This window comes from Bemisia tabaci, chromosome 3, assembly GCF_918797505.1.
Source record: "Bemisia tabaci chromosome 3, PGI_BMITA_v3".
Lineage (NCBI taxonomy): Eukaryota > Metazoa > Arthropoda > Insecta > Hemiptera > Aleyrodidae > Bemisia > Bemisia tabaci.
The window spans coordinates 47,641,254-47,668,376 of NC_092795.1; the positions used below are offsets into that span (position 1 = coordinate 47,641,254).

Below are 27,123 nucleotides of genomic sequence, written 5' to 3' on the forward strand. Positions count from 1 at the left end.
AGGGCTTATCCCTTGGCAAGAAAAAATACCGTCTCATTTCGGAAAAGCAGTTTTCAGGGTCATGCTTTCCGTTAATTTTTCCTCCCATCTCTTTTTTACAGTTTACGGTGAAAATGTAGGCATGAATTTTGTTTTTTGAAGAAGTGCCCGATTCTTAGGATTTATGAAGCATTTTTTATAGTGAACAAAAATGACAGACAGCTCCCAACTTTAGTGTATATGACCTATCTGAATACTAGTTTTGTAAAACCAGAAGTGCTTCCCTGTATTTGATTTTTCGCTCCTTGTACAATGTCCTCTGAAAGATCTTTTTGTTCAGAGCTTTCCTTGTTTGGAAGTAAATGATTTAATTGGGGCACTTGGAAAAGGAGAACAGAGGGCTTGAACCCTCTGAGAAAATTATTTTTCATCTACTCATTTTTAATTTTTTTTTAATCTGTCTCAGGATACACAATCAGAACCTGTACCCAGCAAAGAGATTGACAACTCAGAGCCTGAGCAAGAAAATTCTGCAGAAGCAGCAGAGACTTACTCTAACAATAACTTTGAGTCAGAAGATTTAAATCCAGCTAATGAAGATGCGTCAAGTGATATCCAGCCTCCGCAGTATAGTCAACCATCGGAAGATGAGATCAGTGAACAAGAGGTCATTAATTCAATGCTCACTTGTAAATAGCTTTCTTTTGCATCGTTTTGTCCATGGTCTTTTCCACAAATTGAACGGGCTATTTGAATAAGGGCTATTACCATCGAATTTTCAGAAATTGAATTTTCGACGGAATACTATTCTTCGAAGGTAGACGCATCTTATCAGCGAGAGATTCCACCGAAATTGCTCTTTCAAAGCCTTTTTTAACATTTGAATATCTGCCTTAGTGGAAAAAGCATGTAATATCCGAGCCATCCTTCCCAGCACAGGGTGCCTTCTCATGATAAAAATCATGGGCAAGGGCACAAACCACGATTTTTAATATTTTCATCAAACACGCATGCTATTTAACGGTCCTAATACCGCTAAAAATAGCGGCACCGAGCGGTTTTGGTCATGGGCTGATTTTTTGGAACGGAAATATGGAGAATCGTGAAAAAAATCAAGTTGTTTCATGTTTTCTTGAAACTTCACTGTTGCCAGTTACGTCCCTCTTCAAATAAGCCGTTCAGTTGAGGTTTCAATTTTGGTGGTTCTGTTTCTTCCTCTTTGCATTAAATATTTCAATTGATTTTACCAGAAATGGATAGTAGATTTTCATGTGTGATAGGCTGTATATATGGATTTCCTAATTGATTTCTTTTGCTTATTCAATATCCAATTATAAATTTCTCAAACTAAGGTTAGTGCTGTAGGCTTTTATTTTTAGGGTATGTGTATGGAATTCTGATTAAAATGTTCTGTCAATTTATTTAGCAACAGAGCCGAAATATTAATTCTCATCGATCTGCTCCAAAGGACCAAAGCCTAAAACTTACTGCTTTTTATGTCTTTTCCCCCCCTTTTTTTTTATCTAAAAATAGTGTATGTTTAAAGGTTTATCTTGGAGAGTGGCCCAGAGCACGAATTGAAACTTTTACAATTGTATATCAACCAAACATATCATAACATATCATTCATGGTCGGTCCAAGCAATCGATTTAAATTTGATGAGTACTCAAGAATTTTATGTACCTACCAAAACGGTTACATTTCCTCAGTAGTGAATTGAGCACTGAGTATTGACCATATGAGCATAGTGATCATTTAAGAAAAAAAATGTATACAATATTTAATTAGTATTTTCAAATAAATTCAAGTATTTTGTAAATATTTTATCGCCCTCATCCAAGAGATGGGGGGTTTTGTGGGTTGGCTGTTGCATGGCGTTTTCAGCTGTCATGTAGGAAGCATGATCCTAATATAGAGTTCCTTCCATAGCTTAAGAGGCACCTACGGTAATTTTAAACTGGTATTAGGTATTAGAAAAAAGTTTCAATATTATTAATTATGTGAAAAACATAAGAAAGTTCATAGAAAGTTTATTGCCTAGAGGAAAACAGTTTTTGAAGTGGCCCTTTTTCAAGATAATGCGCTTATGAATTCAAATCAGTCACACCCAAAAATTACTCACCTCTTTCATTCTCTACTATTTTAATTACTTCAGCCCTCCTAACATTTTTTCAACTATTGAGATTTCTCGTAAATTCTCCTCGAAGATAGAGAGAGACACGTGACATTCTATGAAAATGGTTGGAAGCACTGCTCGGCAAAGAGACCTCCACTGCTGCACATACGAATAAGTTCCCGAGATTTTATGTCCCTCTCTCTCTCCCTCCAATCGTGAGACAAGGTGAGAGAAAAGAGAGAGACTAGGCTATTATTCAATCTTTTAGACTATGTTTACTTTTATGCCGGTACTTTGTTATAGTGAGAATCTTTCTTTTTTAAAAATAGAAAAGTTAATCTAGTATCGAATAGGTTAGTTATTTCTGCCTTCTTCTAATGATGAAATCGTCAGATTGTACCATACTTTTGCAGCATGCTGTATTTCTGAAATTTCCTCTTCGTAAACGTCCAATTTTGAATAGGTTTAGCTATTTTTAAAAGTATTAAATTAATTTAAAAAAACATTTTGCCCCCGGTTATACTTCACTCAAAACCTGTCAGAAAAAATCATTTTCCCATGCTCACAAAATCTTCCTTTTTTCAACGAATACAAAAATTAAGCGAATTTGGTTGCCGTGAGATCAACTAGTGCCGTTTTCTGTTTGAAGTATGCTTTACTTGTACAAAAGCACATGTGTTGAATGTTTGCTACTCTAAGGACTAAACCTGTAAATAAAGTCTTCAAATAAACCAGATTTTTTGAGCGTGATTTTTTGTTCAATTCATTCTCTGATCGAACTGAATTTCTCTCCATATAGGAGGAGCCGGTAAGACGAAAAAAATGGTCTATACCCCGAGAAAAGCCTTCATTCCCATTAACCCCTTGTCTGAGACCAGTTGTGCTCCCTGGTGGACGCAAGTGGAGGTCACCCAAAGATGCATATTCGGAAGCATTTATCACTGAAACACTAGTTTCTCAGGCTGAAGTTTTAGTCGGAACAACAATAGGGTGAGTCGTTTCTTTTTGTACCAATTTGAACAATGAGTTTGACGAAGCGTATTTGTAATCTTTCACCATTTGCTTATCGGCTCTTTTTTTCAAAATCCTCAAGCTTTTAAAAAATAAACCTCCAATAGTTTTTGTAATTACTGTTCAAACCAACCTACCATTGCCTTATTTAACAAACCTGCAATCCCGAAATCAGCTCTTTAAACTTCAAAGCTTCTGTTCCATTTTGTTTTAAAGTCCTTCATTACAAATAAATTATTAAAAACTAAGTAATGTGGTATCCATCAAAAATTGAAGACCTCCCTAGGACTGCAAAGCAAAAAAGTGTCATAAGGAAAACACATTTTAAGTTAACGCAGTTAGTGTTTGTACAGCCATATCTCATTGTAACGTTTTTTAAATGGAATTAAATTTAAAACGTTATTTCTGGAAATAAACAGATTCACGAGAACATTTTCAAACACTGTTTTGAATAAACAGTTCAGAGTATACATGATATAAGTGTATTACAAGACACATATTGAAGTTATTCTTTATTCGGAGCTGCTCTAATGATAAAACACGGTAGGGTCAATCGAAAGTTTTAAGATCTACTTCTTGTTTTTATTCTTACATTTTTAATTTATAGTAAGAATACTGTGAAGTATCTGCAAACAATTAAAAGAGGTTCCAGGAGAAGGGCCTGTAATAGTTTAGTGTACTCATTTCTCAAAGCAGCTGCTACTTTTCTGAACAAGCGGCAATGTACCTGAGACCATTGGTATTTCTTTGTTCAGACAAGATGGCTCGGAGAAACGAACTCGCTCATACTATAAAGCCTCTTCTTCTTCTGAAATCCTCTTCAATTTCACACAAAAATGACACCCGCACTATCATTTTGACTTTAAAGGAAACGAAAAACAGATAGAAAGTTTTGTATAGATTAGTGTAAAACTGCAGTGAGGTAAAGAATAAGAGAGCGTAGGGAGTTCTTCTGTTAGAGGACCCAAAGCTGAAGGGCTTCTGCCCACTAATGTGAGTAAACTATTGAATAAATAAATATGCGAGTTTAAAGTCTCTCTTGAATTCTTTTTAATTATATATTTTTGATATTCTACTCGTCCCCTGTTCTTAACTGCAGTTTCCAAACACTTAAATTATTCGTATGTTGAATAGAGTCAATTTTCGAAAATATGAGCCAGCTAAGGTTGACATGTCACACTCCCCCACCTGGCGACTTATTCATAATGTAGAGGAACCGACAGGGGGAATTGCAAATAGACCAGAGAGGATCCCTGCTGATTGCGAATACATGGAACCAGTATGTATTTCATCCTGATTTTATTTCATAGGAATACGTCTGTACCTAGAATTTAAGTAACAGGAATTTGCTGTCAGAATGCATTCTGATGTTGCAAAGCTCTGCGAAGCTTCTTAAGAATTTCAATAAGAGTATAAACGAAGGAGTATAAATTTCAGAGGATTACTGAGTCAGAAGCATTCACTTCATTCTCGTAGAAAAGATTATTACACTGCTATCAAGCAAAGAGCGGGACAGAGATGTTAGCTTCTTTAGTTTCTTATTTCCTATCCAAATGGAAATTGACACTGCCAACGCAAAAAACAGCAAAAATCCACTCTAAATCTTTCAGTTCCCTCTCAGGCAAAATGTGCTTTTACAGGGAAAGCAGCCGGCGTGGATTCTTCATATTTTTATAATAATTTTACCAACTCCTTGGTGGTCCACCCCACGGCCTGCTTTGCACTTCAAGTGTTATGCATTATTCTTATGATTTTATGTCATAGAGTAAGATTGGGAAGACATCGTGAAGAATGCAGCACTAAGTTGATCAAGTTTCCAAGCAAAAGAGTGCTTATTTTTTCGGGGAAAGAAGTAGTAAAATTTTCAATGGAACTAAAGCATTCTTGCTGCAGATGGGAGGACAATGACTCTCTGTTGATTTGGAATCGTCTCCTGCTCTGCTCTTAATAATTTTATCTGATCATCGGATCGCCTACAGAAATATTTTTTTCTAAACTCTAAGTTCTCTGTTTCAGAAGTGGTCACAAAATACCTTAAAATTTTCCAATGACTTTATTACAAATTATTAACCATTGCTGTGTCCTCAGAACTTTTTTGACAGTGCTTATGATTCTTCTGACAACATAGAATGATATTAATTGCATAGAAAGAAAAAAAGTAAAAAGGGATGGAACCAAGAGGCATACCAATGGTGAAACTACCAAACGATGTATCTTGTTTGCGGTGTTTAAAAATCTCCGCTTCTTTTTTTTTTTTTTTTTTTTTTTTTTTTTAAAGGAGAACAAAACAACATTTTTACTTGAGAATCACTAAAAATTTTCTTCCCTCAGAGAAGAAAAATCATGGAAGTTTTTCGGAATTGACAGTGCGTGGTTTTCTATTTAAGAAATAAAGTATGGCAGGAGGTCTGCAACGCCTTTAACTGAGATACGTCATTTGGGAGTTTCACAATCAATACCTAATGATTTGTTGAAGCCAAAACTAATTCATTATTTTCATCTTAACTAAAATCTGAGAGCTCAATCTAGTTTTAGAGAACATGTTCAAAACAAATTCTGCAATCATTGTTAATATTCATATTTGGTTGAACAGATTCATGCGAGACATTTTTACGTCGCAAACCTGACGATAAATCCAGACGTAAGTTGGTATCAGTGGATGCTCTTGTGAATGCAATTTTGATAGAACGGATTTGTCCATGAATGAAGCTACCCAATTAAATGAGGGAAAAAGAAGATATTTTGCATGCTTGTGGATAAATTGTTTTTTTGCTCGCCTGAGGATAGAGAAAATTTTTTTAAAAAAATAAGAAGAAACAAGCATGAATCTGGAATTCTTCCCAGTTATCAATCTAAAAGAATAGTTTTTCTCTACAGAAAATTACTGTCTGTGAGGAATTTGCTGTGTGGAATGTATAAATAATGCTGCTTTTTTTAAAATAATGTTAAAAAATAAAAGGGAGAGATCTCAAAACATTCAGTCTGATCTGGACCGAGTTTAATAGATTTGCACCAAGTTGCAGCGAGAGATCAAATCAAGAAAAATGTTTGAAGCGTTCCTACTCCAGAAGACTCACAATAAGTCTAGCCTATTTTTACAATTAAAATATTTTTTTTTTTACTATGAATTTTTGACAGGAGAAAATTTACAACCAGTTAAATGCAGAACTGCTCCTAACTTATTTTCTTGTAAAAACGCGACTTCGTACATATCGGTTAAACTCGATGCATATGAAGTATGAATAAGTACCGGAAGGAGCTCCCAGGCATGCTTTATTCTTGACTCTTATTGTGACGTGAAAATTTGTATCATGAAAGATTTATAACAAAAATTATCTGCCCTTTTCATTATTTTCTTTTCTAGGTAACATCATCTCTGGTCAACCAGCCTGAGCCTACTGAGGCCGATGCTTGCACCTAATTCCAGCAGAGAAAAAGTATTAAGACTGTCAATATGTAAATATTAGATAAAATACCTTCTTAAAAAATGTGAAGAATTTATGTTCGCTACAAGTCATGTACAGAAAAGTTATGTTTTAGACCTGTTGAATAAGCGATGGTTGTAAATAAACCTACAATTTTCTGTTCAAAAAAAGTTTATTTTTACTTTACCATAGATTTCACCTAAGCTTTCAATTAAAATTGATGCGAATCATAGAGAAAATACAGAAGGTGGTAGCAAGCGGAGAAATGTTCTTCCTTATGTCACAGCTAAAAATGAAGCCGCCCTTCTAATTAGTTAGTGGTTTTGCGGGCAAACCGAGACCCCTTTGAAATTTAAAAGGGAGCGGGAAAGGTTGTGAGATTCCCACTTATTTTGACTCTAAAAACTCGTAACTATTGACTTTTTAGGTTTCAATATGTTTTCCTATCAATGTTCAACTGTAACTAAAAATAATTTGTAAATTAAAAATATTTATTTCATGTATTATCAACGTTCATCTCGACTTGTCCCGTTTTGAAGGTATAACCATGTTAAACGTTCTGTGCGTCAAAAAAGCAGAAATCGAAGAGTCATGGTAACTAATGTTCAATTATATGACTTTCAATGTTAGATTCAGTGGTGTTGTAGGTCTTTATACAGGTTTCATCATGAAATGTACCTTCTTTTTTTGAACAGCGCGCCAGTCCGTGTACTTTTCTGCGTCACAGCCAATCTTCAAGATGGCTGCCTTGCCACCACTTTCTGTATTATCTCTATGGATGCAAATATTTAGGTCATAATTGGAAATTTTTCTTTGCATCAATGACAATGCATTTTACAATGAAGATCTGTTAGTAGGTATTAAAATTTTCCCTAAATTCTGACTCTTTCCTTATCTTTCCACGATAAGTTGGAAATCCCACAGTTTCTGTACATCTAAATCAGAAAGCAAAAGGTGCTGTAAATTGCATTAGCTGATCTGTTACCAATTAATTTACTACAATCGTAAGAGTCACATAATCTTATCAACATTGCAATGCTGGTAGTGCCTTGTTATGATGTGGTCACATTAATATGTCTGAGAAAATTAGCATTTTCTGCGTTCATAAGCCTATTTCCTTTGTAGGCCGGTTGCACTAGACATCCTGTTTCGATGGTTTAAGCTTGTATGCAAATAGGGAAAAAAATAAAAAATTAATACACAATGAGATGCAAAGAAAAGCCAAATTTCTACGTCTGATGTTAACAGAGATATGGACCAGGAAAGTGAAAATGATAGGGTCTTCTCATCTTCTAAGGTAATGTGGCTTGTCTTGCAAAATTTGCCTACTTTCATTTTAACATTTTTCATCTGCAATTCATATCATTTAAGGAAAAACACAGTGAGTACTATCCATCCTCTAAATTGTCTTTATTAACCTGTTCATCATTGTAAAATAAGAAGAATCGTACGATGATGAAATCGATGGATAAGCTTTCAAAAACCCGTTTGTATCAAAAAGTATATGAGATTTTGAAGTAAGCAGAAAAAATGACAACGAACACTTTTGTTTTACTGCTAAAAGCAATTTAATTTTTTAATCCTTATCACTAATTCAATTTTTGGTTTACATTACAAATTTTAAAGTGTGTCCCAAGACATGAATCAAATTCAGGAGAATGCAGCATGATGACATGCTTTGTGACAAGAAACAACACTTTTCACATTGAAAAAAAGAGAGAAATACCAGAACATTAATGCAGGAAATTTTAAAACTCTTAGCAGCTGATCAACGAAACTTTCAGCGAGAATTTCCCCAAGATATGCTAAAAAAAAAAAAAAAACTAAGAGAGAGTACATAAAAACACAAAGACCACATCTAACAACCCTTCAGGGTGTTTGAAGAATAGCTGAAGGCAATTGAAATTTTTCTGATACAAAATAACGATTAGATAGAGAAGCTCCAATAAACAATATTGCTGCAGAAGTAGCGCTGTTGATACTTCTTACAGTGAAAAAAAAGTCTACCTGCAAATACAGTTATAAACATTCATCGACAAACATTTCAAGTTGCAAAATCGGATAGCTATAATAAGAAATATTTTTTTTAGAAAAAATTGCATGGCCAGTGGCTAGGTTTTAATGGTGATGCTTAAAGCTTTATGAAACTCAGAATAGGAACATCAATATGTACAAATACTCAGGAATTTTGCACTTATTTTATAGAATGGATAAAATTACAAGCAAGCTAGGAGAGGAGGAGTAAAAATGGATTGAAATGTTATAGCCGATTATCAAATTTACTTAGAAATACTGTGATTTTTTCAACGGTGAAACTTCGGAGCTGTTGATAAAAAAATTAGCTAAACAAAAAGGAAAAGTGATTTTTATCAAACTGAAAAGTGCAAATAATAGAATCTAAATTTGGCCACAAAGTAATAGAATTAGAATTGGGACTGTATGTGTTGCAAATTCAGTCAACACTTATTTTTCCCACCAACTTGCAGGGCCACAATCACAAGATAGGCAAGGAGCATCAGATATACAAAAGCTGAGTCTCGAACGCCTGGCAAAAGAAGCAATTCATAGCAAAAATAACCTAATAAAAAAAAAAAAAGAAATGAAAAAGTACTTCGACATCTTAAAAATATGTCAATTGCTCCTTGAGTTTGAGAAGGAACAAATTTTTAATGCAATACCTGATTAAAGGGGCGAGAAGAAATAATTTTTTCCGTTTCTGTAAGAATTCAAGTCAATTCACGCAGCTGGTGCCATTGTATTTATATTTGACAGAAATCGACATTGAAACTCCCGAACCATGCATCTCGTTTGCTGTGTTTTAAAATCTCCACTCCCATCTAATTTTTATGCAGGAGAATAAATTACCACCTTTCCAAGAAAAATCATGGAAGTTCCTTAGAACTGATGTTGAGTAGTTACCCATTTACAAAATGAAGTATGATGGGAGGTCTACAATATCGTAAACTGAGATACACGGTTTGGGAGTTTCACGGTCGAAATGTAAACTCAATGTTGAACACAAGATACAGCTCTACAGTGACAAGGTCTCAGAGAAAAGTTGCACATATTGCACGTTTTTGAAAGATGAGTCCAATACCAAACTTACATTAACTATCTTAAGACTTCCAACATGCAAAAAATGTGTCTTTTTCCCTGTCTTTTACATAATTTTAAAGTGAAAATACTAAACTTATATCTGACTTCAAAGCAGCACCTTCCTTAATGATAAATATCAGTTTGTATCTATAGCTACGGAACCGCTTTAATTTTTCATTATTAAAAATATAAAAAAAGTTACTGTTGACAATTGAGGGAAGATTAATTTTAAAAGGATAATTAGTCAATTTAGAGGTCAGTAGGGAGGTAATAGACAGCTTATTTTTGTGAAAGATCTGTTGGACTTGTGACAAAAGACTCTTGTCCAGTGCAGACAGGATTGGCTCTATTAGTTTCTTGGTCGAAATTTCTATTAATACATACATAAAGAGTAAAAGAGACTTGATGAATATTGCATGAGCCATGAACGAGGGATGCTCTTTTGATAGATATTTCACAAAAGTAAGCTAAGAATTACGAAATGAAGTAGCACTAACATGATCAACTCTATTAATGGTGCTTCTGGTTTCATAAATTGAGGACCGTTTCTTGCGACATGTTCTGATGATATTATTGCGGAGAACAATTTGACTTCAGGTTAACTATTGACTCCTTCATAAAGCCAGTTTTAGCCAGTGCCTATTAACGGCACGGTGCTGCTCAACTAAGGAACTTGAAAATCTTAATTATATTCGTATAGTTAGCTGCCATTTTTCAGCCCTTACAATGTCATCCGATAAAAACGAACGATTAAAATTATATCAATTCAACATGGCTAATAAAAATAAACTTTCCAATTTTATTTCAACACACTCTTTCAACAGTTTTTACAGAATAAAATAAATTTTTTTCATTTTTTCAATTCTTATTTTTCAAATAGCTTCCTCGGAGAGTAGATCAAGAGGGCAACACATATATACAGTATGTACATCTTTGATTTGATAAAACTCTTTGTTTTCGCACACGCACAATTCAGGAAATTTACTTTGAAGATTTTTAAGAGCCAAGAATAATCGTATAATTTCTCTTTCTTCAGTTAATATTTACATTCAATGGAGTTGAATTTACCCGATTAACATTTCTAAATACCTTTCATTAAAATAACTTGGAACGTGCTTTTTGTTGGTTACTATTTAAGTTTTACATTTAATGGAAGTATCGGAATTTTTGAAACTTTTAACCATTATTCATCATTAAAATTAATCGTTTGGAGCACTCATTCCAAAACAAGTAAGAAGTTTCAGAATAACTAAAGAATGAGAATTAGATTGAGACTAAACCTTTCTAAAAACCTTGTAAAAATGATTACACAGGTGTTAAAATTTCATCCGACCATTGTAAGGGCTTTTAAAAACATTAAAATAGTAGAGTTTAAAAACGATTGATCTAGAGAAAATTCTTAGCATTTTGGGCAGAAAAACACAATTATTGAACATTAACTTAGAAAAACTAAAGAGTTTTCGGTTCAGAGTGGGGACGGGGTGTCAAAGAAAAAAATGAAATTTAGATTTAACCACAGGTAGGGAAGCTGATTGGGATAAAACGGTAAAACAGATAACATTTTTAGCAGCTTAAAGACGCTAACAGTTACAGTGATAGCTAAGAGGGTTAATATAAAACGTTTATACATGTAAAAATAACTATTTACAATTTGGAGGATACAGCTCATCCATGCAAAGCTGGAGCTGCCAGATTTACATTTGAAATAAATAAATTATAAATATGTATAAAAAATAACAAGAAAACATACAGCTGCACTCAAGTATCCGATGTCGGAAGGAGCTGGGTCATTAGGGATTGAAATAAACACAGCTTCTGAACATGAGAAAAGCAAGGAAAGCTTGTTAGAAGCTGATAAGGCGAGTAGTTAAATGGCAGTTGTAAAATCGAAATCAATAGATAGTGAAATGAAATTGCATCCCTGATGAACTGAGGAATACGAACAAACAAGAGCAGCGTTGAGAAAATTGAAAACCTGAAACAGCACGAAAAATGAAGATTAGGCAAATCATATTTTCTGATTTTGGTTCTTTTAATTTCAGGATAAAAAATCAACACATTCAACAAAAGGTAAGTACTAGGACAGGGGTGCAGGAAGTGCTCCCTGACGAGCGGAAATCAGTGTACACATAATGAAACTTTTAGACAATTTTTTTCCCTTCTTGGAAGCGAAGAATGAGAACAAACAAAAACAACCTACAAATTACGAAATACAGTGGATATCGGATATAACGACCTTGAAGGGACCAGCCATATTCGGTTGTTATAGCCGATAGTCGTTATAACCGATAGTGGAATTTTTACGCACGTACTCTATGTTAAAGAGCTGAGAACAAGGCTTTGCTGTAGGTGGGATTCCAGGGCCCGGTGAATTTTGCTGCTGATTCATTATCTCTTCAGCACCTAACACCTTTGTTTATTAGCTTTATCTAATTTTATTTGAATTGAATGTTTATTTAATTAATTTATTTTTTTATTTTCTTATTCTAAGGACTAATTTTAATTAAAACACTTTGTTTGAATTTGTAAAAATAAGGTATTTTATAATATTGAGATTACATGCACTACACACTACATTACGTTTGCACTACATATGCGCAATACCGAAGAAGTGTAAAACTTCTAATTTGAATAATAGTCCGTGATTTTTTTTTTGCTTCACAATTGTGTTCGCGTACCCTTTTTTTAACGCTCTATGGACCGAGCGTAAAGTGTGATAAAGTGGAATCGTTCCATTCTGGGTTCAAAATTAGGAATTTTTGAACAGTTGCGATGGCTTCTAGGGCGTCTGGAAACGAGATCCTCTCCTATTCGGCCTCTGTTGCTGTCGCTCAGGTTGTTATAACCGATGACCACATCTGTTGGGACGCGAAAACTCCGTCGCTATGACCGATATGTCGTTATAGGCGATGTCGTTATAACCGATACATAAATACATTGAATGAATGGGATTTCAGCCGGGACCGACCAGTTTACGTCGTTATGCCCGATATGTCGTTATAACCGATGTCGTTATATCCGATATCCACTGTAACGAATTTTTGTCTAAAAGCGCATCTTGACCATTTTGCAGAATTAAGACATTTTCCGAGAATGAGTAAATTTTGTAGCTGACTAATTTCTACTCAGAGACACTTTTGGCACCCCTGTTTTAAGATACTGATCAAAATTGTATTTCCGACTTCACATTAAAAGGGTACGGTGTTTTTTTTATCTATGTGATCCAGTTACACTAAGTTCACCATTGCAAAAGAGTAAAACAGCCAAGCTATATAGGCTTTCAATGTCATTCATTATACTTGGGAAAAAAATAAAACCTAGGAAATTGGATTTCTGGATGACAAGCACCAAAATGGTTTGGAAACTGTTCCTATTTTTCAGGGGAATGTTTCAAATCCAGCTTTAGAATCTTATCGAGTAGGCCTTTAGATAAGGTACAATTAAAACACTACGCAACATGTTTTCTCTTCAGATTTTCACCAGGAAAACGAATCACATGACGGGAAGTCTGAAAATCATCTCTTAAACAAAATTATTTAAAACTGATATTAGTTGAACGGAAAAAGTACGAATGACATCATTTTTTCTGAACTTCTCATTGTTTTCTGCATAATGTTCTGAAGAGGAAACATGTGACTTTTTGGCTAGTTAAGACTTTGTCTCTAAGCCCATTGCTATAGGTCCGACTTAGAGGTTTAGAATTAAAATACAAAAAAATATCATTCGAAAAGAATATATCCTTTTTTTAAAATCGAACTTCAGGTATTTACAGTCAGAAATAATAAATTTTTAATGTTCCAACAATAGGTTAGCTTTAGATTTTATGACCTTCCTCTAATAGAATTTGTAATTTATTCATGCGACCCCTGGACAAAGGCAGAATGCAGGGGAATACTGCGTTCAATGTTTGCTTAATGCTTTCAACAATGTTTATCACTAGAAAGTATAAATTTCACTCTTTCTTACCATTTAGTTCTTTTTCAGTGTGAAGAATGATCGTCTTTTAGTTTCATCCTTGCGTTCAGCGGCTGGCGCCGGGAGTGTATGTGACCTTGAGGGGCCCTCTGACCCAGGTGCCTGTGCTATTGATGACAATGCAGAGACCCATTGCCTCATTTCATCATCATCCTTTGCTTGGAACAAATAGTCAGCGCCATTGGCAGACCTAAATCAAACAGGACAAACCACTCATGATTTTGCACAGAAGAAAAGAATCTGGATCAACACAGAAACAAAGTAAAGAGCAACTGAGATGAATCCTCAGTAAAAGTAAGAAAAGACGAACGGAATTCTTAAGTCATCAAATTCTGATGAACAAATATATATGTTTGTAGCTTTTCAGCGGTCTTAGACACTCAATGATCCCTAATCAAACCACATCCCTTCTCAAATCTTGCACTCAAGTCTTTCAGATTCCATCTCATCCTTTCAGCCTCTCAATGAGTGCTCTCTGGGACTTTTATCAGGAGAAGCTCCATGTAAGACCTTCTCAGGCAATCTGTCATCAGCGATTCTCTGTACATGAGTAGACCATACAGATTGTATTATCATGTCATGGACGACAGTCATTCTGCATTCATGATTTCTTACACCGCCTCATTTCGAACGCAATCCACCTGGAAATCCAGCTGATTTACCCTAAAAGTTCATCTCTGTTGCCTCTGAAACTTTCAGGGTTAGCTGTTTCACTGACCATACTTCACAATCGTAGGTTACTAAAATGTTGACAATAGCACTGTAAATCTTCCTTTTCGACATCTTTTGGTTCCAAAGTACACCATTCAACATGAAAGTAGCTCTTCTGATTCCTAAATTTCCAATCTTATAGTTGAAGTATGAGGGTCTGATACATAAACATCTTAAAAGCACATAAAAGTGACCTGAAAAATAAATTTTCTTTCGATGAGTTTTATCTTCACTAAGAATTTCTTGATATGAATGTTAGGTAGGCATACTTACTTGACTCTAAATACATGCTTCTTTTTGGTATAGTCAGAGGCGACTTCAGCCGAACCTCCTCGGAGGTCGATTGGTCCCTCTCCCTTGTAGTATACTTCAGGTGCACTCTTGGCACTCTTCTGATCTTTGTAGAAACATACTGAAGTTCCATGTATACTGACATAAACTTTGTCCCATGACCTGCAAAATATGATATCACGATTGTTATTTCCTTCTGAAGGTACTCTTTAAAAATTAAACGCTGCATAAGAAAAGTTTTTACATTAAATGCATCCATTTTTAAGGTGACACAAAATCAGTATGAGTCAAAATTTATGCGGGTTAAATAAGTATTTCTTTCGTATGCCTTGACATGACTCCTTCATCTTAAGGTCAAACCATGGTCTTAAGGTAAGGACCATGGTGGTGGTAAGGGTCAAATATTGAGCCTATTTGATTCACCTGGATGAAATTAATTCAATTTTCCATTTTCAAATTCAACATTTAGGCCTCAAAAACAGAAAAGACAGATTTCAGGGAAATTTAAAAGAATCCCATTCATCAGAAAATAAATCACAAGTGATGTTTCTGAGAAGAATAAAATTTATGGCGCAAAGTAATGAAATGTGTATAATGCACACTCTCCCCCTTCAATCTTTTACTGGTACAAGATAGTGCTCAAAATTATTTACTCTAATTAAAATTTTTGAACTTTTTGGCCTTGTTTTCCCTGCAGAATAGTGTGGACCCAACACTATTTTACCACCTTGTTACGTTCAGTTCCGGCCACATTTCTCATCTTTTTTTCCTCTTTAAGTGTATTATGTTAATCTACAAACTTCCAAGCACTGAAAGCTGGAACAATCTGCTTTAGATTGGTTTCATAAGCAGTGATGATATTTCTTTCACTAGAAATAAAAGAAAATCATAGAGTCTGATGTACTGACCTGTTGCTGGCTTTCTTTGTGGTCGATTCCCATTCATGTTTGCGGTTTAGCACACCTTCCAAGTTTCCATCACCAGAGACAGGACGATCTAGAAGCATAAAAGAATGATTAATGAATACAATCAAACGCATCAGAGGCAGCCATTGTTGTATCATCACATATTTTTTGAATTTCAAAATTTAGTACTTCTGCACAGAAAGTTAGGGACCAGATTTGTCAGCAATTTTTTTTTCAAATTTTAGATTCACCTTTGTCTTTGGTCCAGTTATAAGGTTCCATACCATTGACCAAATGAGATGTGTGCTAAGAAGGACTAAATGTCACAACATGAAGTGAAATGAGCTCCTTTGTTCCTCAGAGGACAGGCAAATCCATTATAAAACCTTATTACAGCTACCTCTTTTCAATTTATATACATACCGATTAAAATTGTTATCAAACTAGTAGTGGGTGAAATTACTCTTGAAAAATTTTTTAAGAGGAAAAATAATTTAAAAAATGAAGCCACACATGTTTTCCTTCTTTTGCGGTGATCTAGTCCCAGTAGTCAGAACTTTCAGCGCTTCATCTGACTTGTGTGAGTTTAGTGATTTATGTTAAGTTTCCCCTCCTTCTTGAGTTGACAGTTTCAATTGTCAGCCTGACTCACATATGCTTGAGTCAATGAACAACTCACCAATTTAGTTTGACAAAATGAAAGACAAGATCTGTCTGTCTCACATTTTTTTTTTGCAGCAAGGAGTGAAGAGATAGAACCCCTAGCACAGCTGCGAGCAAAACGGCAGTTGTGGTCATGTCACTTAAAGTTAGTGATGGTTACTCTCATCTCTTGGGCAGTATTTTAGGACAGCATACATAGTCTGAGAGGTACTTTGCTGAGAAGAAAAAAAACTTCTTTTGTGATTCGGTGTTTCTGGAGGTAGAATGAAATTTCTTAAACAAGTAGGACTTGGGTCAGATAAGTTGGCTGTAGTTAACTATTTGTTAGCAAGGAACAGCGCTGTCGCCGTCCAATAGCGATTGAGGACTGACCAAGTGGGACGACAACAACGAGTTGCTGTTGCCCAGGCACCAAAAAGAAATGCCTTTCTCTGATGAGATAGAGCTAAATTTGCCTACTGCGTATGACTGCCAGAAGTTAAAAACTACCAACATATATGGCCCAAGTTCTAAAAAGTGCCAGGAGCAAATATTAATTCACAGTTCTTAAAAAGATAATAAGAGTTTGACAAAAGAAAACTGGGCTGAATGAAGAGAAGGAAAGAAAATCTATGACACAGTAATATTTTTTGTTTTGAGAAAATAACAAAAACATTAATTTTGTCATGCAATTACAGATAACTACAGTACTCAAAAAATTTCTCACATGGATTCTAAGTACATTTAAACAATTTGAGGCATGCATTTGATCCATCTAACACATGAAACACTTTTATTCACTAAAAAAAATAAGTGACAGAAAAATATTTATGTGAGTTTTACCATTGAAACATAACGTTTCTCCTTAGTTGAATCGTCAATCCGAAATGACAATAGACAATCTTTCAGGGATCATCTATTCAGAATTATACTATACTTTGGTCATTGTATCTGAGTATGTTAAAACATATTGAAGGAGAAAGTTACTGAGCTGGTGCCTGACCGCCTCGGCCCAAATAAAAATTCTAGCTGTTAGAACCTGGTCAGGGGGTGTCAGAGGCGTTTCATAATTAAGAACGCTATTGAAGGTCGAACGTGATCGATGTAATGGACTCCGAGGTGATCTAAAGCTTGTTGCAATATATTTTGTCCATTGCAGGAGCTACTACATAGCGGAGCCCTGGATGAAACTGATGATTATTGTCTTTAAAGAGGCGATGAACTTTCAGAACGGAGAATTTTTGATCGGATACATTATTCTCTTCTGTGATTTATACTTGGAGCTCAAACAACCATTTCAATAGCCGTAACAAACTAGGCCAAACAAAGGCCTGAACATAGGCCAACTAGGCCTCTGTTCAACCTTGTTTGTATTATATTTCATCTTGATTGTATAGATTCTGAAATTACCGATCTTTATATGATCTGATTTTGATCTTCCTGAAGTTGATGGACGTACGATAAAATGAACAAAATTAAGATTCAATGAACCAAAAGCGGGATTTCCTTTTCCCATCCCAAACCAAGGTTGCAAAAGGCGATCTTAAATCTGATGTCACAGTGCTAAATGCCGCAGCGCGGTTGCAGCAGTTGATGTCAGCTAGCAAATGCAATTGCTTTTATGGATGCATTTTGCAAATGCGTTAAAAAGTCAGCCATAATGACTCATGCATCCCTATAATTGGTTAATTGCGCTGAAAAAGCTAAGTATCTGCAAATTTTCAAACTGATTGGAAAGTCATGCCATGAATAAAACAATTGAGTGCACTCATTTTATAAAAATATCCAGATACATTTCCGATCAACAAGAAACACTCCCCATGTAGATCTTTCACTTTGAGAGACTACCGGGTAATGTGGAAAAAACATTTTCTTTGCAAAACCTAAGCATATTTTTCGTAACACCACCCTTCGAATCTTCTAGGCTTGAATTACAATACGGAGCTTTCATTGAGACAAACGATTTTTCAATTACATAGCGAAAAGGATTTCTATCCAATTTCAATGAAATGTAAATAACTGTTTCTCAACGTTGGAAACATTTCCTGAAAAAAAAAACTCATAAGTGATGTGACCAATTAATGAGCACCGAAATTTTTTTTACTGACCTGCTGCTCTACCAAGATTTTCTTCATCATCGCTAGCGCTGGCTGTTTGCAAAGCAGTTTTAGGCGCTTTCTTCCAGCGGAAACTTCTAAACGGCGATTTAGAACGTGCACTTTCTTTCTTTCTTGCTAATGAAGCATCTTTGGGACTAAGTCTGGACGCTAATACAACACACATAGTACAAACATAACTCTCTGAACAATACAACAACTATCTCTACAAGCAACAGAAAATCTATGAAAACACTTGACTAGTAATCATGCCAGCAGGCTCCAGGATAGTATTTTAGATTGATTCTGGGTGAATTTTTTTAAGCCTTTGCACTGGGATTAGTTTGCCCGGTCATTGCTCCTACATTTGCATTTAATCACATGAGCACAACTGGTAAAGTATTCCTGTTGTCTGGGAGTCGAAACTCAATGTGAAAACAAACCCAGCAAAAATTAGCAAATATTACAGGAAAAAAATGAAAGGGAAGACCAATTGCACAAATTTTTTTCAATTTTTGATTACATTGATTGAGTGCTAATGAGCATATTCCATGTATATTGAAATTATTAAATCATTACGCTTTGTAAGATAGAGATTCTTCAACAACTAAGGAATTGAATTTCATCTAAAACACTAACCTGTTACTCATTGTTCTAAAACACATTACATGAAAACTTACGACTTAAGTGCAAAAACATATCTTGTTTGTAGTATTACTAACTTCCTGTTTAGGCTCTAGACTTTTAAGAGAAAGAAAGTCAGTTAATAAGTCTCATGAAACCGATGGACCATATATGTTTGGTGAGGGATGGCATCATTACATCAAGTCCAAAGAAATTGAATTATACTAGTCTCTCATCCCAAAAAAAAAAAAAAAAAAAAAAAAAAAAAAAAAAAAAATGAAATATGAAGAGTCACAAACCAAAATACTTGTTTCTGCACTTACTAAAGAAAGAAGTTAAGTTAAGAAAAAATCACAAATGTCAATTTCATGCGACACTCTAATTAGAACTTAAAGGAAATAAGTAAAAATTCAAAGTGTAATTAATATGATGCATGCATCTATGAATTTTTGAAAGAGGGTGATCTGGTGATAGACCTTATGGAACAAAAATCTAGCTGGTTTAAAATTTATGTGCGAGGAGAATGTGAGAGTTATTTCTTCTGTTCTATTTTCATTGTAAAAAAACTTGAGAAAAGCTACAATAATCCGTAATTTAGGATTTTTCGAATTTGCATACACTTCTTGAAGTTTGAAAAACAGTCTACTATAATATGAAAAACTTGGTGGGCTACCAAACTAATAGTATTAATTCATGTCCTCTATAAAGTGTAACATTTCATACTAGAAATGAAAAAGTATCAACGGTACAAAGGGGAAAGATAAAAAACTGCATTTCATTCCAGTTAAATACAGAGAAAGTTGGCTACTTTGGTTAGATAGGTTGCAAAACCACGATCAAATTCAGATTACAGGCCTCCGAAATAAAAGAGACAGCAAGAAAAAAGAATATAATTTGGATTATAAAAATGGAGCTTCTAATTTCATGCAGAAAAACAAGATTTTTAAAAATTTGCAATATATCAAATCATAAATTATCAATCTGTGTTAATCCAACGAGTATGTGACATTTTCAGCAAAAAAGTTTGAAGTTGTACAGGCTTAACCATTAAACCAATTGTCAATGCTGTCAAGCAGTGTTCTACCTTCCCTATAAAATTTTAGTAACCACCTCAGTCAAAGAGCACAATTTTTAGGAGCCATCGACAATTTATCAGGAGCCAAGTAAACGTTATGCAAATGCATCACGCACTTTGCTACTCAACCACTGTGAGTTTGAAAAAATCGATAGGATGCTTCAATTTTTTTAGGCACCACAATAGCCAAGCCTGATTATTAGGCATGTTTTACGGATGGCGCCGGGGGGAGACAGAACACTGCTATCGAAATCTACAGGAGAAGATCCTTTGACAGAAAAAATTGAAAACACGTGAAATAGCCAAAAAATTTCTGGAAACAGTAATGGTCCAAAGAGAAAATTCTGTGAGAAAACAATAGATAATGTGAGGTTACAAGCCTTTCTTGTTAAAAACATCACATGCCTACATTGGAGCTTCATCAAATACTTACGCAGCGTTTTGGTGGTGGACTGAGCCCTGGAGGTCTGAGCAACCGACTGCTGCTGAGGAAGGGTCCGATGAGGAACCGTTGAGACTGGTTTGCCACCATGCAAAACTGACATGCAACAACACGATTCACATGCAAAATGCCATGACAAAACATGCTTCAATGTAAATACACATGCAAAATTGATCATCAGAAACTAAGAAACCCGAAGCAACATTCTCCTTGAATGATTTTCAGGGAGTCTGCAAATAAATTCGCAACTGACAATTCCTCACTTCCTTAAGTTACTACAGAGGTCATTAGAAAACCTACCTAACTTCATTATATATTCAGAAAAGTAGTCCCTCTTTCCTATCAGATAAGATCAAATTAAAATCATGCTCGAATTTGGCTTTTTGCCACCGCCCATGATAGTTCCAGCAGGAAAAACTATGTACCAATAGGGTTTCACAGAAAATCTTCAACTAAGGATGTGCTTTCCAAGCAAGTTTGACCTATTTTTTGACAAATCTAACCAACATGAGTGTTGCTTTGAAGAAAAAAAAAGGAAATTCTGAGAGCATTTTTTTCCTTCTTCTTCTCCTTCCCTTAAAATTTGCCGCTCCTGAGCAACTGCTCAAGTTGCAAACCCCATGAATCCGGGCTTGATTAGAATAAATAATAAAAACCTAGACCCAAGTAAGGAGGAGACACATTACTAAAATGTAGTTTCTGAGGAGGTTAGGGGCTAATTGATAAAATATGCTTCACCTTGGCAAAAGTTTCCTGGTTGGGAAGAAGAAATTTTCATGTAAACCAAGCTTTTTCTTAGCTACAGTAATTTATGTTACTGACGTAATCCACTTATCTTGGATACAGTGTTTAAACAAAATTTATTGACCGAGTAACCCCCCCCCCCCCCCTTGCAAAAAAAGGAAGAATTTACGGTGACTTTTTTAAGGGGAAAGTACTATTGCAGACACTCTGAAGTTATACAAAGTTATTTAAAAATTGGCTTGCAGTCCTACTACATCATTTTACTAACCAAACAATGCTACAGGAATAGAATTTCATTGCAGATTTATGAATTATTTCAAATTTAGTTGGAACGTGATGAAAAGGAAAAAAAAATCAATAGAACATCCATTCTTAACTGAGGTGGAACGGTGAACTTATAGGAGCATTTGTAGACTAACCTGCACTTGGTTTATCCACAGATGAAGATATGGACAATTTAGTGGGGGGTTTGCGGATAGAAGCTTGCATCAAAAAACAACGATTATCTTAACACAAACTGACTAAGACAATATCATTTTTTACACTGTGACTAAAAAAAACTTCAAAAATTCTTTTGTGTACAAAGCATACAGAGTGATCTGGACCACTCATACGAATGAATTCAAGCACCATGTGACAGTTCCTCTTTAAAATTTTACATAGAAAGAGATTGGCACAGCGAGAAAATTGAAAATCAACTCCAAAGCGAGGTATCAACATGTGTACTTATCATTAATCAAATGGAACACCAATCATACAAATAACGTCATTTGTATTTTTGAAATTTATCTCATATTAATTATCCATACTTGTGTTCTCTCAAGATGAGGATTTTCGAACTTCCTGTTGTAAGAACCATATTCTACGTAAAATTTTAAAAAGAGAACACACAGCAGAGGGTTCTAGTTCCTTCTCCGGTGCCCCATTGAGTCTGATGAAATGTTACTCATTGGTTTCTTAGGGCCGAGTCTTCAAATCTTAACTTCAGAATAAAAGTTCTGAAGGAAACTTGTGATTGAATTTTAACTATGCGACTAAAATTCAACAATGGCTCAGTGGCAAAAGCTTCACAATCATATGACAAACAGCTAGTCAAAAAGAGCTGGTCGCAGATTTTAAATTTTTTAAAACTTGACAACATTTTGATATTTACAACTTCTTTTGTGTATTGGCTTTCACAACATCAAAAGCATCTAGAGCTTGACAACTGGGATCCAAACAAGATCCAGCAAGCACTAAGCATTTTCACACTATTTTCTTAGTTTCAGTTGAGTAAAAATACCAATAAATTGGATTCGCATTGATTATGATGTCATTAGAAGAATCCAAAAAAAGTCATGGGAAGAATCTATACTTTCTGCAATCTCCTATTTTTTCCAAGAAACCATGGAGAAAATCAATTTTTGACGAAAAAGTAATAAAAAATCATGGTTTTATTTGGCACCTAAAAACTCGTTTGAGAATTTTTTTTTTTTAATACATAAATTGTGATGAAAATTGAAAAAGATGAAGAAAATTACTGTGAGATTGCTATTAGTGTTTTAGAGCACCTACCCTTCCAATAAATACTAATTAGAGGGGTTAGTTGTATTATTCTTGCAGTTATTCAGTTACCCTTTTAAAATTTCCATAGTTGTTTCAATTCTTGACTACATATTGAACTTATAGGAACAGTATAAATTTGATCAATACATCAGCAATAATATTCATTAAATATTCTGGGCGTAAATTAGTAGACAAAGTTGGGAAAAAGCGTTCTTGAAATTGATAAAAAAACGCAATTAAAACTGAACTTCATGGGTACAGAATGGAAAACTATGAGACCCACCACATCACAGACTACTGAAGTTTAGTTTCGAACTTCACCACAGTTCTTATCATGGTTAAAAAGATTAGATGATCTAAGTTAAAGAACAAGAAGAGATCACACAAAGAAACAAAAAACCACGAGTTAAAAGATTCTGAAAGTTACATGACTCCGAGAAATCGCACACCATGACTGAAAAAGAAAACGATCAAAATTCTCAAATCAAGCAAATTTAATGGAGTAATGAGGCAAAACTTACCTCTTTCTTTGTCACCATTGACGCCATCATGTGCTCCATCGGCCCTATTTGAACAAATTTAAATACATTAAAAACAAAATATGTAATTAACAACCCCCAAATGAATTACTGCCCTATTAGCCATTAATGGAATGGTAAACTATAGTGTCAAAATGAGAACAACTTAATCAGCCAAAATACACGTAATAAAAGAACAACTTAATTTGGGGAAAAGGCTGCAAATAAAGAAAAAGGAATAAACAAAACCCGGGACGTTTCAAAATAATAACAATTTCATTATCAACCGGAAAATAAATTAAAAACAAAAACGAGCCGTCGCTCCGCTGTAATTGCGAGACCGAGACCGGTCTCGGTCTCGCAATTACAGCGGAGCGACGGCTCGTTTTTGTTTTTAATTTATTTTCCGGTTGATAATGAAATTGTTATTATTTTGAAACGTCCCGGGTTTTGTTTATTCCTTTTTCTTTATTTGCAGCCTTTTCCCCAAATTAAGTTGTTCTTTTATAGTGTCAAAAGTGTATATTACATTTTATTGAATGAGAACAAATCCACATCATTCCTTGAAATTCTCACAGAATTTTTTTTGCACAGTGAAAAAAATCAAGAGATTTTGGAGAATTGATCTACAGTGGTTTTCTTTTTAAAAAATAAAGTATGACAGAAAGTCTGCAACGTCACAAAACCAATATACGTTGTTTGGAAGTTTCACCGTCAATGCTCATTATGTGGACTACATTTTGCAATTAAGAGCTACTATCTGTGGCTCATACAGAAAAGAACCCAGCTGCATGAAGTAACTGATGGCATAAATACTATTTCTACAGAGAGCCAGAAAAAATAGTTCCACCTGGCAAAATGTTGCCTGTTTAAAGGTGAACTTTTTATGCTTTTCAAATTATAGAAAAGATAGAGGTTTTCACCCCAGAGGATGATTTGGCTCTGAAAGTGTTCTGAAAAAAAGCAAAATCTCAAAACAAAACTATACGAAGACTCTTTTGCTCTTGACTTGAGGGAGAATGTTATGCACTTACGTATCTTGAGGTGAAGGTGGTTTGGCTAACTCGGCAGCTTTGGCTGCTTCTTCTTCTTTCTTTTTCAGTTCTGCTTCTTGTTTCTTCTTTAACTCTTTCAATTCAAACTGAGATTTAGAGGAACAAAAAATATAGAATTAGTTTGACACACTAATAAAAAGTGCAAATTTGAAAAAAATTTAATTTCAGTCTATTATAGTAACAGCCTATTCTGCAGCTAATCGATTAAATGAAGTATATTGTCTCTGTCAATAGAAGACTTGAATGAAAGTAATTTTCGTAGTAATAGTGGTAGTAGTAAAAGTAGTAAAGGTAGTGGTAATATTTGTCAGGTCTCTGGTAGGACCTGCTTAACAGTTACGAGATGCACACTAGATGATGCAAATGGACCACTAGATAAGGTACGAATTTCAGCATTCTGATACATGTTTCTTAACCAAAATTTTACGTAAAACACGATGCACACAACGAAAATTACCGAAATCAACTCCTTACGAAGATATTTAATGATTCTTAATGCGTGAATTCAAACCACCCGCTCATGAAAACTCAATGCTCTACGTGATTCACATCGCGCGCTAAACGTTATCATGACAGTCTCTGCGATATAAAAATCTGGCAACCTCAATCTTGACGCTTTGGCTCAGTTTTAGCAAATTGCTAATAGTTTGAACAACACATGATGGGAAATGAACATTGCTCGATTGAGAAGCTTGCTGAAACCGTTGTAGTGGGCGATTTGACTCACGTAGAGTTTTGAGTTTCTTGTGAGCGGGCAGTTCAAATTCCTCGTAACCAATGTGAAATAAAAACGTTAATATCTTCGTTAGGAGTTGGTTTCCGTAATTTTCGTTGTGTGAATCGTTTTCTACGTGAAATTCTGGTTAAGAAACATGTATCAGATCGCTTAAATTCGTACCTTGTCTAGTGGTCCATTCTGAACAAAAAATCAAATTCAACCTACGCACTGACTACGGTTGTTGTTAAACATTGGACTACCAACCTATTTCCGGTTCGACTCATGTGTTTTATCCAGCGCTCGGTAAATTAGGATCGATTAATTAAAAAAGATTGTCAATGTAAATGAACATGTGAAAAAATTAGGGTACAGAATAAATCAATGTCACTTGTGAAAAAAATATATTAACTCTAAGTCTTGACATAAAAACTTGAAAGCTCCATGACATTACCAAAAGTAAACAATTTGAATCATTTAATGATTTTTGTCCGTCATAAATTTTTTGTAAACCATCACAAAAACTTTCAAAGAGCTGTTAAAAACGATTAGTAAGTAATGGCTTGACTCACCGTTGTTAATCTTTCAAGGGCACTAAATCTTTCTTCTTGTGCAGTTGCAGACTTTTCAAATGCTTCATGTTTCTTGATTAGATTTTCTACATCATCGATGGTGTGCTAAAAAGTAAAGAGGTTCAAATATCAAAAATGTAAAATGACAAGATATACTTACAATTTAAAAGTAAAAAATACAATAATGTCTAGAGTTTAATTGATAAAAATGTGAACAGTAAATGTAACTTTATCAAATTGAATTGAGAAATAAATCAAATTGAGATTTCAGACAGGAGGGTAAAGGAAAAACTTCAAATCTTCAAGCTGAATGAAAATATTTCTTTGAGGTTCTTTACAACGACAACGTTTGGAATACGGTAACAGAATACAGCAGCAAAGATTTTGGCTTAATGCAGTGCTGTGTAACCAATGTAAAAGCACTGGTCAAATCTGATACCTAAAAACTTAATAAAGTTCCGGATTTTTTTTTCATTGTTCCTCCCAAAATTTTCAGCTATATTATCAAAAAACTTCATAGTATCCAAAAATAGGAGACAGTTCCTAAAAAGGTTTACTGGTCGAATAGTTTCTTGGAATTTTGAAATGAAGGAAGAATGATTTGAACTGCGTCTGTACCAGAATAGAAAGTCTGACTTGAATCTTTCAGAATAAAAAAAAAGAAAATTGCAAGAAACTTACTCCTAGTTCTATACTCATGAGATATGGTTCTTGCGCTAAGAGCCAGGCTTCAGCAACGGCAGCGTCACGGGCGAACTGATAAACCTCCAAGACTGAAAAGTAAAGAAAGAAAAGATGTTGAGTCCTGGGATTTATAGCTATTGACATAACCTTGAGACATTAGTGCACTAAAACCCCAATATAAAATGCTTAAATACACAATTAGTGTTGTTCAAAGTCAACTCCTGTTATTTTTGCATATGCAACCCACTGAGCATAGTTTTCAGTCACTTTCATAGCTTGCAGTTGTTTTATCTGATGTGGATATTATTGAAGACAAGGCTATTATTGGTCTATTGACCATAAAAATTGGCTTAAAATATTTTAATACTTCATGAAATACTACTAAGAGCACATGCACAAATCAGACACGAAAACATGTCCACATGGCAATGTTGCAGTAGTGAGGGTGGTATGGTAGGCACTCCAAGTGGACGTTTAGGCACAGCTGAGACATGATATAGACGAACGAACCCAGTCTAAATCCACTACCAAAAAAATGATAAATTAGAACTCATTGTCAGTTAAAACCGTTTCGGCAGAAATTCTACGTAATACCTTCATACCAAATATTGTAAAACTTGAAATAAATCTACATTCAAGTCTGATGCAAGATATTTTTCCTTGTTTAATTTGAGTTGTTTCCTTCAAGATGCTTCAAGAGAGAGCTGTCAAAAATAATCCATTAAATGCTTCATCAAAGTAATAAAGCAAAAAAATTAACTTACTCAACTGAAGGTGCTCCCATCGTTCTTCCCATCGGCTCATTAAGGCATTCCTTTCATCTGTTAGACTCACAAGTTTCTCTTTAATCTGTAAAATTAAAGAGTTATGAGTGAACAACTGATTAAACGGCCAAAAAATT

At 34.7% G+C, this 27,123-nt stretch overlaps 2 protein-coding genes across 11 annotated transcripts in view; one reads left to right on the top strand and one right to left on the bottom strand.

The window, feature by feature from the left end:
• Positions 1-8,310, top strand: part of LOC109030616 (uncharacterized) — an 18,918-nt gene extending 10,608 nt beyond the window's left edge. For 5 of the 6 annotated variants that reach the window (XM_019041667.2, XM_019041672.2, XM_019041669.2 and 2 more), the window contains exons 11-15: positions 446-646; positions 2,896-3,086; positions 4,242-4,386; positions 5,701-5,748; positions 6,472-8,310. In XM_019041667.2, the coding sequence (XP_018897212.2) occupies positions 446-646; positions 2,896-3,086; positions 4,242-4,386; positions 5,701-5,748; positions 6,472-6,528 (642 nt within the window). In that variant the 3' untranslated portion in view covers positions 6,529-8,310. The remainder of the gene's footprint in view (positions 1-445; positions 647-2,895; positions 3,087-4,241; positions 4,387-5,700; positions 5,749-6,471) is intronic. The other variant, XM_019041673.2, reaches the window with a different exon arrangement.
• beta-Spec (spectrin beta chain) overlaps positions 8,077-27,123 on the bottom strand; it is a 113,953-nt gene continuing 94,906 nt past the window's right edge. The window contains exons 28-39 of one of the 5 annotated variants that reach the window (XM_019041596.2): positions 26,987-27,071; positions 26,220-26,311; positions 25,539-25,643; positions 24,231-24,337; positions 23,200-23,243; positions 21,553-21,615; positions 20,381-20,485; positions 18,261-18,419; positions 15,514-15,601; positions 14,588-14,767; positions 13,595-13,793; positions 8,077-11,603 (exon numbers count right to left, since the gene is read on the bottom strand). In XM_019041596.2, coding sequence (XP_018897141.1) covers positions 13,598-13,793; positions 14,588-14,767; positions 15,514-15,601; positions 18,261-18,419; positions 20,381-20,485; positions 21,553-21,615; positions 23,200-23,243; positions 24,231-24,337; positions 25,539-25,643; positions 26,220-26,311; positions 26,987-27,071 — 1,224 coding nt within the window. In that variant the 3' untranslated portion in view covers positions 8,077-11,603; positions 13,595-13,597. The remainder of the gene's footprint in view (positions 11,604-13,594; positions 13,794-14,587; positions 14,768-15,513; positions 15,602-18,260; positions 18,420-20,380; positions 20,486-21,552; positions 21,616-23,199; positions 23,244-24,230; positions 24,338-25,538; positions 25,644-26,219; positions 26,312-26,986; positions 27,072-27,123) is intronic. The other 4 variants (XM_019041598.2, XM_019041600.2, XM_019041603.2 and 1 more) reach the window with 4 other exon arrangements.